This window comes from Vipera berus (assembly GCF_964194415.1).
Source record: "Vipera berus genome assembly, chromosome: 4".
In the NCBI taxonomy this organism is placed as follows: Eukaryota; Metazoa; Chordata; class Lepidosauria; order Squamata; family Viperidae; genus Vipera; species Vipera berus.
The window spans coordinates 71,645,267-71,661,075 of record NC_138206.1 but is presented as its reverse complement, the minus strand read 5'-3'; the positions used below and the strand labels follow the sequence as shown (position 1 = coordinate 71,661,075).

Genomic DNA, 15,809 nt, shown 5'->3' with positions numbered 1-15,809 from the left:
ATAGCAACGCGTCTGATCGTTGCTGATAGCAATAGCAGCAACGGCAGGATTGGAAGAGGCGGTTCAGGGCGCATCGTCATTGAACGCGATTCCTTTGGGGGTGGGGCGTGAGGAGACCATTTGCCCGTTTGTTTTTTTGGTGGATCGGTAGTGTAAGTGCAGTTTTCTTCTCTGTAGCAGTGTCGAGTTTGATGCCGTGTGTGTGTGTGTGTGTGTTCTTAGCGCAAGTTTTCACTTCCCCCGTTTCTCCGATCCTCGAGAGTGTACAAAATAAATCCTGAAGCGAGTAAGTCTGTGAAGGGAGTGGGATGCAAATGTAGCCTGGGTAGTGTGATGTGTAGCAGACAGAAGTGGAGTAGATATTTTGGAGGAATGATTTTTTTTTAACTGCGGTTAATTTTATTATGTTCTTTGCAGAGCAATGGGTGGAATGCTACTTTGGGTATTGTTATTTAAATGCTAAAGTTTGAAGCTTTCTACCTAGAGCCAGCTGGCTCAGGAATTCTGGGAGTTGAAGTCCATGAGTCATAAAAGAGCCGAGGTTGCCTACCCCTGACCTAGAGTAATTAAAATTGCCTTTGCTAGTTTCTTTTATTTGTAAATAAAATCCAAGCTTTTATATGATACAAAATGGAAAAGTAACAAATGAGGAAACCTTTTCTGGGTCATTGTAAAGACACAAAACAGGAATATAAATCTAGCAAGTAAATAAAAATGCATAAACTGGGCTTAGGGCATTAGAGTCTGGCAACTTTTAATGATAGTTTGACTTAACCTTCCTTTCAGTACCTGGTCTGCAGATGTGCTGGATCTCACTATGTAATATCCAACTATTACCCAATACTGAAAGTTATGAGTGTTAAAATACAGCACATCTGGAGAGCCAAGTTGAAAGCTAAAAATATAAGTAGCAATTGATAAAAAAATCTATTGTTTACAATTACAACTGAGACCAGTTTGGTCTAGACTAGAGTGACTAGTCTAGACTAGAGTGACTAGTCTAGACTAGAGTGACTAGTCTAGAGGTTAAGGTGCTGCAAACCAGGAGATTGTGAGTCCAACCTTATACATGAAAGACAGCTGAGTGACTTTGGGCCAGTCACTTTCTCTCAGCCCAGCCTACCTCACAGGGTTGTTGTGGGGAAAATAGGAGGAGGAAGATCTGTTGGATATTTTCACTGCCCTGAGTTATTTTTAAAAATAAGGTAGGATACAAATAAAAAATAAAATAATACATGGACTTTGTATAATAAGAGTATTTTACTGATGATTGTTTTTATTGAGGCTTTTAGTATTTCATTTATTTTCACCTACATATCTGTTCTTTTTAATTCTATAAAAATAATATAATTCAAATCTAAACTGAGTTGATGACCGCTATCATTATGATCTTAACTTCCCAAAATGAATCTGTGCCATTGTTTATGTAGTTCATTTATTCAAACTAAGCATTTAAATCTTTCTGTCTAAATCTTTGTGCATTTGACAAATTGAATTCTAGTCTATGAAAGCTTAAGTTGTAAAGAAAGCTGTAGTAAAAGAGGGATATGTTATAGCATTTTGGTTGTTGTTTTGCTGCAGCACATTACTCATTCTTCCAAACATTTAATTTTTAAATGTTGCAATCTAGATTTCAGCATGTGGTGCTAAGTATTTTAATGGAGTTCATTTATATTGCCAAATATGTTACTGTGGATTGGTTTATAGATCTAAAAATATTACATTAATTTTTTCATGTTTTCAGATTCTGATGTCTTCATCTGAATTTAAGGCTCTTTCACAAGATGATCTCCGGAAACAGTTATACCAGACATTTAAAACCCGAGGTGTTTTGGACGCACTTAAGGTCTTTGATTTAAACTAGATTAAAATTAAGATAATTTGGGTCTTAATCTTGGCAAAGTCAGCTGAACATTTGTTCAAGTTATACCAATTTAAACTTTTGTTAAAAATGTAGTGGTTGCACTTTAAAAGATGCTGGATATACTAAAATATTTAGTATATTGTTAGTGGTAGTGGTAGTGATAACATATGTGACACTTTATATATATATGTAGCTTGTGATGACTTGTTGATTCACACATGTATTAGAAAGATATCTTTACCAGTTGCATACACTTTTTTGGTGCAGTTTTGTGAAAGAGAAAAAACCCTGTTATCTAAGATTCAAACAGTAGTTTAAATTCAGAGGTATGAAACGTGGTTCTCTTTTTAGTCACTTTCATATAAATAATTAAATTTTAAATTCCTGCCATTTTAAAGTGTGCAAGCTTTGGTAGACACCTAACATAGATTTAACCTTAATATACAAATTAAGACATCTTTGTTGTGGAAATCAAAGCATTCCAGCACTGCCCATATCTATGATGTGACTAACAGTTTTTCTCATAAAGCTCTTGCTCTGCCTAAACTATTTTTTGGCTGCCAAAAAATTGCCCAGTCCTAAGCTTTAAGATTAAAGTATGTTTTCATTTTATTCAAGGGAGCTTTACAAATATTCTCAATGCAGGTCAGATCAAAACATTAACTTTAATTAGGCATGTATGAAATAACATTGATAATGTAAAGTCATTTAATTGTGATATCCACCTTGTGCTTCCCTTAACTCATTCCAAAGTATATCCTCAAACAATAGCTTTCTCCTTGATGTAAATTATTACAAAACCAATACCACATTATACATAGAACACATAACTTAGTTTTACCTTTCCAGATTTAAAACTTCACTAGGTGTAATGTATATATCCTGCTTTTCTTCAGGAGGGAAGTTTAAAATGACAGTAATGAATTTTCTGTTGTTTCAGATGCAACTCCGTAAGCAGCTCATACATGAACTAATAAATCCAGTTTTATGTAGAGAAATTCTTCCAAAGGCTACTTCTAGTGAATGCAGTTCATTGATCATTGTTGCGTGTAATAGTTTGGTGGCAGACCATTTGCGGAGATGTGGCTATGAATGTTCACTGTCTGTCTTTTACCCAGAAAGTGGATTAGAAAAGGATAAAGTAAGTGTTTTGAGAGCTTGGTAAAGGACTATATTGTTTTGTGCCTTCCCCCTACATTTGACTCATTATAGTTTGCTTATCTGAAGAACTCCTCTATAGATAATGCACTTTCTTGTGTGCTTCATCTTAGTTTGGCGTACCTGGAGGAGAAGAATACTCATGTGGGAATGCTGTTGATTTTAGTTCAGCATTCAACACAATCATTCTTCAGCATTTGGTGAACAAACTCGGCCTATTAGGTTTTAATACTTCCTTACATAACTGGATACTTGACTTCCTTATTGATAGGCCCAGTTTATGCGAGTTGGAAGAAAAGTTTCCAGTTCCATCTTTTTGAGTACAGGACTGTGTTTTGAGTCCGTTATTATTCACCATGACGCCCATGACTACTGTGCTAAGTCTGCTACAAATCATATTGTCAAGTATGCGGGTGACTCCTAATCCGGGATGATAATGAAGATTCTTATAGGAAGGAGGTGAAGGCATTGTTGGACTGGTGCAATAAAAATAACCTGGTTTTGAATGTTAATAAAACAAAGGAGATCATTGTTGATTTTAGAAAGAGCCGCATAGTCTTACTCCACTTTGTATCAAGGCTGCAGCTGTGGAGGTGGTCAATAGTATTAAGTACCTGGGGGTGCAGATAACTAACAATGTGACTTGGTTTCTTCATATGTTACATTTACTGAAGTGTGCAAACCAGCGTTTGCATTTCTTGCATTGGATGAGGAAAGCACATCTTTCTCCTTCTGTCTTGGCCACTTTTTACAGAGGCACGACTCAGAGTGTTTTAACAAATTGCATCACTATTTGGTTTGGTGGTAGCAGTGCCTCAGATAGAAAGTCCATACAGAGAGTGGTAAGGACAGCTGAGAAGATTATAGAAAGGTCGCTTCCCATTATTCAGGATACTGCTTATAAGTGCTATGTGTTTAGAGCAGTGGTGGCGAACCTATGGCACGGGTGCCAGAGGCAGCACTCAGAGCTCTCTCTGTGGGCACCCGCGCCATGCCCCGGAGGTGGCACTGTCCTTCAACCAGCCGCCTGCTAATTCGCTGAGGTCCCACGTGGCTGAATGCATTCCAGCACAGCTGGTTTCCCTCCCCCGCATCCTGTCCTTCCTGGCCTTGCATGCTCTTCTTTTCCCAGGCACGACCCATTGAATCACCTCCTCAGCTGTTGGCCGACCATCCTTCTCAGAGGCAGCTTCTTTGAACTGCTGGCAATGGGCTGCGGAACCCCAGAGTGTGCCTGTTGAGGGGCCGGCAGGCTGTGGCTACTGACGGACACCGTTGGCCCCCATGTGCTCGCTGGCCTCTGTGTGGGGGGACCGATAGTGTCAGGCAGCAGCTGCCCCAGCCCTTACCTTGCCCCATGGCAATAGCACCCCCACCATGCCTCGCCTCACCCCACAGGATGAGTCTCCTGCCTACCGCCCCACCTGCCAGAGACCTCCTGGAGTTCCCCCAACCCTGCCCACACACCCCCACAGGTGTCCCTCCCCACGAGCAACATTGAGGTGACCGCACCCACCCAATCTTCCATGACCACCACAGCCACACCCACCCAGTGGGCCACGTCCATCTGGCACCCAGTGATAAATAAGTGGGTTTTGGGTTGCAGTTTGGGCACCCGGTCTCTAAAAGGTTCGCCACCACTGGTTTAGAGTTTGAAACATTGTTAGAGACCCCATACACCCACTTCACGGTCTATTTCTGTTGCTCCCCTCTGGGAGGAGGTTTTGAAATATTTATAGCAGAACTACTAGATTCTGTAACAGCTTTATTCCTTGTGCCATCCATCTTATAAATATGCAGGATTCTTTCTTTTCCCCGTCATATTTATACATTCTAACTAGACTGATATTTCTCTCTGTTATATATGTGTGTATATATGTGGGTATATACATAATGGTATTTTTTTGAGAGCTGAATGCAATGAAATTTCATTTTAATGTAAGCTGATTAGCATATATTTAAAATGACAATAAAGTATTCTATTCTCTGAAAATGAAGAGATATTCCCTGAGCATGTTTCTGCCAATCAATTTGCAATCCTGTTGTTACCTCCTGACTTTCAAGTTCCTGAAACCAAAGAGGAGCTGTATAGCTTTTTCTGGTTTTTTTTGTGAAAGTGTGCCTTCTTAATTTAGAACTGGTACCTAAAGAATTTTTCTAAAGCTGTTACCAGAATTTCTCAATTTAAGGCAGTTTGCTTAACTATGGTTCAGATTAATGACAGTCTTGGAAAGGGTGGTTTATGGCCTGTAAAGCACTTTCAACCATCGCAAAATATTCCCTCATGTGATCACAATCTTGGTGTTTGGCAACCTGTTTGTACTTATGACCTGTTGCCAAACATACTCCAGTCATATGATCTCTGTTTGTAATCTTTGCCAGCTTTCCCAGAAAACCAGTGGGGAAGCTGTCTGGGAAGGTTGTAAGTTTCTGCCATCTGCTGAGGACTTCTCATCTTTGAGGCTAGCTGAAAAAGCTCCCTGGTGAACGTTTTCAGCTCTGTGCCTGGTAGCCAAAATCCAAACAGGCACAAAACTGAAATCCTTTGGCAGGAAATTCAGCCAGCTCCCAGAGACAAGAGGGAGCAGAAATTCAAGCAAGACTTCAAACTCCTAGGTTTTTCAGTTTGCTTCGGTGCATGCCATCAAGTAAAATGTCAAAATTTGCACTGATTGCCACTAAAATCCATAAAAAATTGAAATGACTAAATTTTTCCAAGCAGCTTTAGGCTAGGTTTCTTCATAGCTCCCTTTTATTTATTTAGTGTCCTGCATTTTGTTTGAAGCAGCTATCAGCATTTTTTAACGAAACTGAAGAGTTAAAGCATAGTTTTCAATTTTAGTTTAGTAATTAAGAACCTGGCAAGAAGTGTTCCTACAAATTGCCTTAATATTGTATTAGAGGAAGGCAACTTTTTAGTATTTTATGAACACAAGAAGGTGCTTTATATTAATATTTGGTTCATTGGAGCAATATTGTGATAGAAGTCAGAAGTGACAAATTCTTTTTTTGCTAACTTATAGGTAAACCTATGAAGTCTTTGAAGAGACTTTCTTTATAGGTAATGTTCAAATATGTCATGCCTATATACAGTCTAAAACAATCTATTCATGTGAACGCATACCCCATGATGCTAATGGAGTAAAGGAGCCAGGGAGAGAATTGTAGTACTTTTATATGTTTATATGTAAAAGGGATATACATTTTAAGTTTCCTTAAGAAACTTAAGAATGAATTATAACTCCAGAAGTATTTTTGAAAGCAGAAGTAGAAAGACAAAGTTCTTTAGGAATATTAGACAGACATGAAAAGAGAACTTTTCAAAGGTGACAGAAAAGAGAACATATTGGCATATTGCATAGTTAATATGAGGGCAATTCGGAAATAAACCTGTTTGGTAATCAACGACAGACACAGATACAAAACTTTTATTATACACATTAGAAAACTACAACATTTTTTACATAATTGCCATTCAAATTGAGTCACTTGTCATAAAGTCTTACAAGGTTTGAGATTCCTTAGCAGTCACTTGGGGCCCAATCTGGGCTATGGGGTGTGTGTGATCAAAAATATCCCAATGGAGCTGCTTCAAAAGGTCTTGGGTGCGTTTAGCGGTGTGCGGGCGAGCATTATTATGAACCAACACCACACTGGAAGTCAGCATGCCCCGATGCTTGTTATGGATGGCTTGTCTGAGTTTTCTTAACGTTTCACAGTAAACTTCTGAATTGATGGTCGAACCACGCTCCATGAACTTCACTAGCAGTACTCCTTTGGCATCTTCACATTTGGCGGGATTTTCTACGGCAGGATTCATTTTCAATTGATCTAGTGGACAAGTCAACTGCAACACAACCTTCTCCTTCCACTCCTCACTGCCTACGGCACCATAGGACGGATGTCGCTGTCCCGTCTGTTTCCCGCACATGCTCAAACAGAGGTTTATTTCCGAATTGCCCTCATATCTGCAATGAATTAGTAATCCAGAAAAATGTAATTTCTAATGCTGAATAAGACACTAATATCAAGTAAAAAAACTATATAAATGCTTGGTATAAGAGTTGTGTCCTGTTTGGTAGTGAAAAAGGTCAAATGCATTTCTCTAGAGAGAGGACAAACTAACATCTGAAGATTTCCTGAAGGTATTCCACCTCCTGATTCTTCAGGGTTTTAAAATCAGTACCAAAGAAACCTGTAAATGGAATTTGAAAAAGGACTGATGATCCAGCAGTTTTAATCAAACACTGGTATCACATGATCTTTTTGGATAGTGCTAGTTAGTAATACTGTAGCTCTGTTTGGACTGAATATTTGAGCCATCTTTAGAATTGTCCCATATACTTAAGGCATTGAAAACCCATTTTGTATTACTTAATGGTTTGAGGAGTACAGTATTTATAGGATTGATTGTAATAGATGTATATGTAATTGTTGGAATTGTAGATGGAGACACTTAGTTGGCTATAGAAAATGAGAAAATGTTGACTTATATGATGAAGTACTGTTTTTTGCCATTTCCAATATCATGTTTTATTTTATTGTTCTCAGGTATGTAGAATTTAAATGTGTAGTTGATGGTTAAGAACTTATTTTTCTTTTTCCGTAGGAGCTTAATATACAAGATCTGCTCCGGCTGATAAGGATCAGTCCAACAAGCGACCTTTATAAAATGCTGGTAAAAGAATACTACTTCAAGAAAATGTATGTATTCAGCTCCTAGTAATGAACGTTGTTTTGAATAAATGGATTTCTGTTTACAGGTTTCAGATTTAACAAAAACCAGCATGAAAGGTATGACTTTTGATTTACTTGTTTTAAACTGTTTAGTGATATGTACTTGTCATTATAAGCTACTCAAAGATGTTAAGGAAATAGATGTCATAAAAACTTCCTAACTAAATAAAATGTTAAAAATGCTAACTTGTCCATTACAGAAATCTTATTTCTGCTTACTGTGCAAATTGAACTTAAAGAAACATTATCCACAGCTACAAAAACCCTGTCGGTCCCTGCTTTAAAGCAAACCTTCTATTTTAGTATAAAATTAAAGCAGAAGAATGATTAGCAATCAGTATATTTAAAAACATAAACTGCCATTAGAAAATGAATTTGTAAAATGTCACTTTCGGTTTAGTGTAATGTTTTGAGGGAATCAATTGGGCAAAATAGGGATAGGTTTGGTAACTGATATGACTGCAATGTTAGAAGATCATATTTTTCTTTTAAATTCTGTAAGCTCTCCTTTGCTTTCTTACTGTTATGGCAGGAGCCCCAAACCTTTTGGGTGCTGGGGATCTGTTCCTTGGAGAGTGTTTTTTTCACAGACGGGAGGGTATGCTTTCATGCTTCCTGGATCCTGCCTGTGGGCTTCACTTGCTTGCACAGACCAGTTCCTGTTGGGCCACAGACCAGTGCCAATCCATGGCCCAGTAGTAAGGGACCCTGTGTTACAGCATAGCATTTTTTTTCACATTCTCATGAGAGATAGATTTATTGTACTGTATGAGAGATATTTATTTATTGTACTTCTCCAAGGCTTTCTTATACAGATTTTAACAGAATTGGTGGAATACAATCTCTGTAAGGAGACCTGTAATGCAGAAACTCAGACAAGTTCAGCACTCTACAAAGAATCTCTTGGTAAGTTTAGTATTATAATTGACTTATCCTCAGGTAACTTGGCAAATTATCTATGTAGCCTCAGTGAATGTGTGTAAATTCTTTGTTGTTGTTGTTAGTTGTGAAGTCGTGTCCGATCCATCGTGACCCCATGGACAACGTTCCTCCAGGCCTTCCTGTCCTCTACCATCTTCTGGAGTCCATCTCATGCCTACTGCTTCAATGACTCCATCCAGCCACCTCATTCTCTGTCGTCCCCTTCTTCTCTTGCGCTCAACCTTTCCCAGCATTAGGCTCTTCTCCAGTGAGTCCTTCCTTCTCATTAGGTGGCCAAAGTATTTGAGTTTCAACTTCAGGATCTGGCCTTCTAAAGAGAAGTCAGGGTTGATCTCTAGGACTGACCGGTTTGATCGCCTTGCAGTCCAAGGGACTCGCAGGAGTCTTCTCCAGCACCATAGTTCAAAGGCTTCAATTCTTTGGCGCTCAGCCTTTCTTATGGTCCAACTTTCACAGCCATACATTGCAACTGGGAAGATCATAGCCTTGACTATGCACACTTTTGTTGGCAGGGTGATGTCTCTGCTTTTTAGTGTGCTGTCTAGATTTGCCATGGCTTTCCACCCCAGGAGCAAGCGTCTTTTAATTTCTTGGCTGCAGTCCCCATCTGCGGTGATCTTGGAGCCCAGGAAAATAAAATCTGTCACTACCTCCATTTCTTCCCCATCTGTTTGCCAGGAATTGAGAGGACCGGGTGCCATGATCTTGGTTTTCTTAATGTTTAGTTTCAACCCAACTTTTGCACTCTCCTTCACTTGTAACAAGAGATCTCTTCAGTTCCTCTTCACTTTCTGCCATTAGAGTGGTATCATCTGCATATCTTAGGATTCTTGCCCACAGTAGTATACCTGATGGGCATCTGAATTAAATTCACCCATTCCTGTCTATTTTAGTTTGCTGATTCCTAAGATGTCGATGTTCAGTCTTGTCATCTCTTGTTTGACCACGTCCAGCTTTCCTTGATTCATGGATCTTACATTCCAGGTTCCTATGGAGAAAAAATCTTTACAGCATCAGACTTTCCTTTCACCACCAGATACATCCACAGCTGAGCATCTTTTTGGCTTTGGCCCAGTCACTGGCGCTACTAGTACTAGCCCTCTGCTCTTCCCCAGTAGCATATTGGACGCCATCCGACCTGAGGGGCTCATCTTCCAGCATCATATCTTTTTTCCTTTTGGTACTGTCCATGGGGTTTTCATGGCAAAGATACTGGAGTGGGTTGCCATTTCGTTCTCCAGTGGACCATGTTTTGTCAGAATTCTCTGCTATGACCTGTCCATCTTGGGTGGCCCTGCACAGCATAGCTCATAGCCTCATTGAATTACGCAAGCCCCTTCGCCACGAAAAGGCAGTAATCCATGAAAGGGGTATATTCTTTAGCAGGATTTTAAATGAGGGCCAAAACCTCTTAGGCATTTTAATAGAAAATGTGTATAGGTACCCCTCAGTCCTCAATTATATTTGCCTTAATTTTGTTAGACATAGATATATTACAATTTGTAAATGGAGGTTATGTTCTAATAGAAGAGAATATCTATAGTTCAGGATTGAACTATGTAGTCCTTGATGGTCTCTGAACTTGTGGTTTGCTTGCAGACATTTCATTACCAACCGGGTACATCAGTGCTAGCAAGTATGGAATTTGCTTCATGTTTGTATATAGTAGCTTGCAAGTTATTGTATATAAACAGGGAGCAAACCCCACATTCCCCAGTACTGATGGTGTTACCTAGTCAGGTAATGAAACATCTGCAAGCAAACAACCAAGGACACCACAATCATCTTTTAAGGAACACCAAGGACTGTACAATTATCTTTAATTAATGTTGACATTGGGTGTTTCTTGGCAGATTGTTTTTTACAGGACGAGTAGCAGAATTATTCTTCTTGTTCCCCTTGCCATATAAAGTATATAGTACTGTAAGATTAAATAATGGCATCGGTTCACATGATCCCCAAAACATTTATGTCTCTGAAGAATTCCGTTGTCAGCTTCTCATTTGCACATTAAGCCAGTTTTCTATCTTTGTCTGCATTTTAAGTTCTGTTTTCAACCTCCATTGTACTACATTATATGAATATAATAAGAAATACCAAAACAATTTGGTTTCATATTATTTTCCATATCTTTTGATATTTTTTACTATTTTTATCCACTTATACCTCAGTAATGGAACACTTCATATATTTTGTTTTTGTAGCTGAGAAACTTCAACTAATTGATGAACAGTTTGCAGACATGTATCCTCAGCGTCATTTATCTGAGTCTTTTCATGTAAAACTTGCTGAATATAAAAGAGAAATAGAACAGCAGCTGCAGACAGAAATGTTGCAAAAGGTAATGACAGCTGGAAAGGACAAAAGGGATAGTTATATGACATTGTTGTAATTTCATATATTCATATTCATTCCTATGTTGTTTTATGTTTGTTTCTTTGTTTTTATGATTGGCTTTTTCTTAAGAAAATAAAACCCAAGGAAGAAACATAAAGGATCAATATTTGTTGAACTTAACATTATTATTAATATTATGGGTAAAAGGAATTTGTCTATTATAAGAGAGAATACTTTCCCCTATTTAGAGTATGTGACGTAAACAATACTTTGCATGATTGTTAAAATAAAAAGCCCAGAGAGGCAGCTAATTGGATTATGTTCTACACTATCATCTACAGCTGAGAGGGTCTCAGAAAAGCTACAATTGGATCCAAATATTTTCTTCCCCCATAGGAGACAATTTGATATAGGGATGTGGTGCATCAAGAGGAGGTATTAACAGATTTCTCTGCAATATGTTGATACTTCTTTTCCTGTTCCCTGCTTGTTGGAAAAGTAAAAATAGGTTCTGAATATATGTATTTTGAAATCAAATTGTATATATTCTTAATAATATGACCCACAAACACTGGTTGCATCTATGGCAACCCAATGATGTTCAAATAAACTTCTCTGTTGTTTTTATCCTGTGCTTGTCTAAGCAATAGTGACAGGAATAGCACTTAGACTTATATACTGCTCTACAGTGCTTTACAGTTCTCTTTAAGCCAGGCATGTCAAACATGCAGGCTGGATGCAGCCCATGCAGGCCAGGCCCACTCCATCCCTGCAAAAGCAAAGAAAATCATGATACGTCACGATATGGCCTGCAATGCAACTGGGCTTTACACCCCTGCTCTAAGTGGTTTACAGAATCAGCACAATTGCCCCCAACAATCTGGGTCCTCATTTTACCGACTTTGGAAGGCTGAGTCAGCCTTGAGCTGGTGAAGATTGAATTCCGGCTGTGAGTAGAGTTTGCCTGCAATACGACATTCTAATCACTGTGCATTCCATATTCTTCTTTGGAAATGCATCCATGCTTAAACGTAAATAAAGCACAAATGCTTTAAGATTCCAACAGTATTCCCTCAATATCTGCATTTTAAGAAAAATGGCTTTGTTAATTCTAGGTGAATGCTGCTATTTCAAATTTCCCTCAAAAGTTGAAAATATACCATATGAATAAATGTTAATGTCATTAAGGAATTTAAAGAAATTACAAGCTGAACAGTACACTTGAAGCACAGGAAAAGGCTGTTAAATTTCTGGCCAGCATATCTCTTTTCAGTGTTTTCAATTTCTGTTTTATAAATGTTACAGTTACAACACTTCAAGGATGTTGAAATTGCCAAAATCAAAATGGATGAAAGGGCAAAATTCAAGAAAGAACTTTCAGAACTTCAGAAAGAGTTTCAAAGAGATCATCAGGCCAAGTCAGAGGCTCTCACCTCTCGAGAAAGAAATGCTATTGAGCGACTTCATAAACAGCAAGAGGTAATTTTTTTAAAGCTAAACCTACATAGTTACTAATCCCTTGAAATTTTCTGTAGTGAGAGTTTGGTGAATTATCCAATATTAGTTCTTTCAGAAAGTTTCTGAAAATAATTACATATATTTTGCCTTGGTTTGTGATATCACACAGGGTTACTAGTGAATTAGATACTCATATTAAAAATAGGATTTTTAAGATGATTTCAATGGGGTGACATGTCACATGGTTTATGTGGGATGCTATTAATGTTCAGTTTGTACTGGGAAAAATGAAGATATATTGATTTATTCAGCTAATGGCTTATATTTGATAAATAGACTTGTCAAAGAAATGGGAAATGTACTTTGGGCTTGCAAGAAAACATTGATTCTGGAGTATGCCATCAAGAGGCTTTGCACTCACTGCATTATAACAGAATAAAACTTAAAATGCTTGAAGTATTTTGTGCTTTATTGAAATTAAATATTTCAAACATTTAGGATGAATTTTTCAATTAGTGTTCCATAGAACTTAGGATGTGTTAAGAATTTGACGGCTTTTGTGAAATATTAAACACAAAAAAGAAAAAAAAATCCAGCCAATTTCACTTAAACACAGTCATTTTTACCTCATGATTAGTTTCTTGGAATTATTTTTTAAGCTTAGCAGTTCTATGGATTGAAAACTTTGAAAAGCTTTTGAAATGAGAATACAGAACAAGTTCTTGGTCCAATTTCACCACAGGATCACAAGAATGAACCTATCAGTATTTGGCAAAATGGTGTGGATGCCGACATTTGTTTCACCTTTTTCCCATGCTTTTTGAACTGACTATATCCTTCCTTTGTACTATAGGCTGATTTAAAGAGATACAGTTAAAAAAATTACAGAATTGTCTTCTGTCTCCCACTCTTTCTAGCTACAATAGGAATGGCTTATTTTCTGGACAGTCATTCAGCATCACAGCATCATTGGAGAATAATCTTTTCTAGAATGAATCTTTTACAATGATGAGTAGTAGTGTTCCTTAAAATGCCTGCTAGATCTCCCTCCCCAGATCACCTGATTAAGCCTAAGTCTAGCCCATTTAGAGAGAATTGCAAAACAACTTTACTTTGTACATGACATTATGAAAGGTGTTTCAAACTATTTGAAACATTGTTTCAAGCTTGAAATGTTTTGCTTGTCCCTGATGACAAAGCGGGTTGGGTTTTTTTGGTTATGTGGTTTGGAGTTCATTACTTCATATTCATCTGTCCTCATACTTCTTATTTCACCTAAACTGCAGTTTCCATATCTTCTTGTGCCAAGTAATTAGTTTATCAATAAACCAGTGAAAAAAGTAGGAACCTATGGAAGTTGATATTACCAACAAACCGTTTTTTTCCCAAACTGTTATTTTTGAGGGATATATCACCCAAACTGTTTTTCCTAACAGATTGATGCAAAGGAAATTTACTTGCAAAGACAAACTTTATTAAAAGATATTGAAACAGTAAGAAGCCGAGAGGAAGAACTGAAGAAGAGAATAGAAGCTTTTGAAATGTGAGTTTCTAAAAACAATTAATGGGAATGCTTCTTTTGTGAAGCCGTTCCTATCTTAATTTTTTAATATCACACCTTATAGACAAAAATTATGATTCATTTTATTAAGAAACAATCAAAAGCTCCTGGAAAGTCTGCTGAGGAACCATTATGTGCTACTGTATATACCTTTCTCCCTAATATAGGAATTATTTTCTGGATTATATAGGTAATCCCCGAGTTACGAACGTTTGAAGTTGTGTGATAAGCGCACAGAAGTGTTTACAAAAAAGTCCTGAAATTATGAATGTTGCTACACCATGGCAATCATTTACCCTTGCAAATGACCACAAAGGCACTGCAACATTCACCCTAGCTATTCCCTCCCCCCCCCCCCGGCCCCAGATCTCTCTAGGCAATAGGCTTGTGGATATTCACCTTGGGAAGACCAAGAGAGTCTTCATTTTCTTGGCTTTCTCACTGCTTCAGGCCTCCAGTATTAACAGAGAATGGAGGTCTTAAGTACCACAAGAACATGCAAGATCAGTGGCGCGAGATCTCATGCTACTGACCTCGTGTTTTCTCACAGTACTTTGGTCTCTGTTCTCTGCAAATGGAGGCCTGGGCAAGAACTGTGGCAAAAGGCTTTGCAAGTGGAGGTAAGATCTGAAACATCCTTCCCTCTGTTTGCAAAGCCTTTTGCCATCTTTGCAAGAAGCCTCTGCCACTGAGAATGGAGTCCTGGGTTGACACGCGTATTGCCCCCAGCCTCCGTTTCACTGGCAGAGGCCTTTCGTGATGACCCAGGGCACAGCACAAAGGCAATGCAGTCAGCTGGCAATGTAAACAGTTCTTTAATTGCTGCAAATTTCCTCCAAATGGTCCCACGTTTGCTGGCAAGCCTCAAACAAAAGAACACACACACACACACACAGCAGTCTCAATACAGCCTGATTAGTATAAGAATGTACTCAACGCTATATAGATAACAAACAAAAAAACATAAACTTAACGAGTCCGCTATGACCTGTCCGTCTTGGGTGGCCCTGCACGGCATAGCTCATAGCTTCATTGAATTACGCAAGCCCCTTCGCCACGACAAGGCAGTAATCCATGAAGGGGGTTGAAAGGTTAAACAGATAAAATTGCTATAAATATTGTGTTAGGAGATATTCAACATACAGTCAGAAACATACTGTATGTTCCTGCTATTTTATCTATTGAGTCATACATTAGAAATATGGTTTTCATGAAGTATTCAGTCATACAGATGCCAACAGAAATTCATTCAATGTTATTTTGCATTCATATACTGTGTTTCTCCGAAAGTAAGACCTACCCCGAAAATAAGCCTAACTTGATTTTGGGGGTGCGCCTAATATAAGTCCTATCCCAAAAGTAAGCCCTAGTTTGGGGGCGAGGCACATACCTAAAAATCAAACTAGGGTGGGAGGGGATGGAGCCATCCCATGTGCCCTGCACCCACTTACTTTGCAGTCAGGTCTCTCCCTCCTGGCCCACTTCTTCTGTGGCGTGCCCAGGCCTGCATTTCTCAGTCACAGGCCTTTCTGGAAGACCTCTGTAACCGAGAACCGAGCTAAGGACTCAGCTGCAGTGGCCTTCCGGAAAGGCCTGACTGCAAAATACAGGCTGGAGCTCCATTCCCTGCTGCAGAATGAAGCTGCTCCTTCAGCCACAGAAATGGGCTGGCTGGGCAGGGCTATCGGTGCTGGAGGAAAAGATACACCCCCCCAAAAATAAGACTTGGTACCTCTTTCGGAGGAAAAAAAA

At 38.6% G+C, this 15,809-nt stretch overlaps 1 protein-coding gene across 1 annotated transcript in view; it reads left to right on the top strand.

The window, feature by feature from the left end:
• The first annotated feature begins 149 nt into the window (after positions 1-149).
• The window catches only part of OFD1 (OFD1 centriole and centriolar satellite protein), a 47,200-nt gene continuing 31,540 nt past the window's right edge, over positions 150-15,809 (top strand). Inside the window, exons 1-9 of the mRNA XM_081327026.1 lie at positions 150-286; positions 1,745-1,846; positions 2,805-3,005; positions 7,632-7,700; positions 7,786-7,816; positions 8,561-8,665; positions 10,906-11,042; positions 12,344-12,517; positions 13,933-14,039. Of these exons, the coding sequence (XP_081183152.1) occupies positions 1,751-1,846; positions 2,805-3,005; positions 7,632-7,700; positions 7,786-7,816; positions 8,561-8,665; positions 10,906-11,042; positions 12,344-12,517; positions 13,933-14,039 (920 nt within the window). The 5' untranslated portion in view covers positions 150-286; positions 1,745-1,750. The remainder of the gene's footprint in view (positions 287-1,744; positions 1,847-2,804; positions 3,006-7,631; positions 7,701-7,785; positions 7,817-8,560; positions 8,666-10,905; positions 11,043-12,343; positions 12,518-13,932; positions 14,040-15,809) is intronic.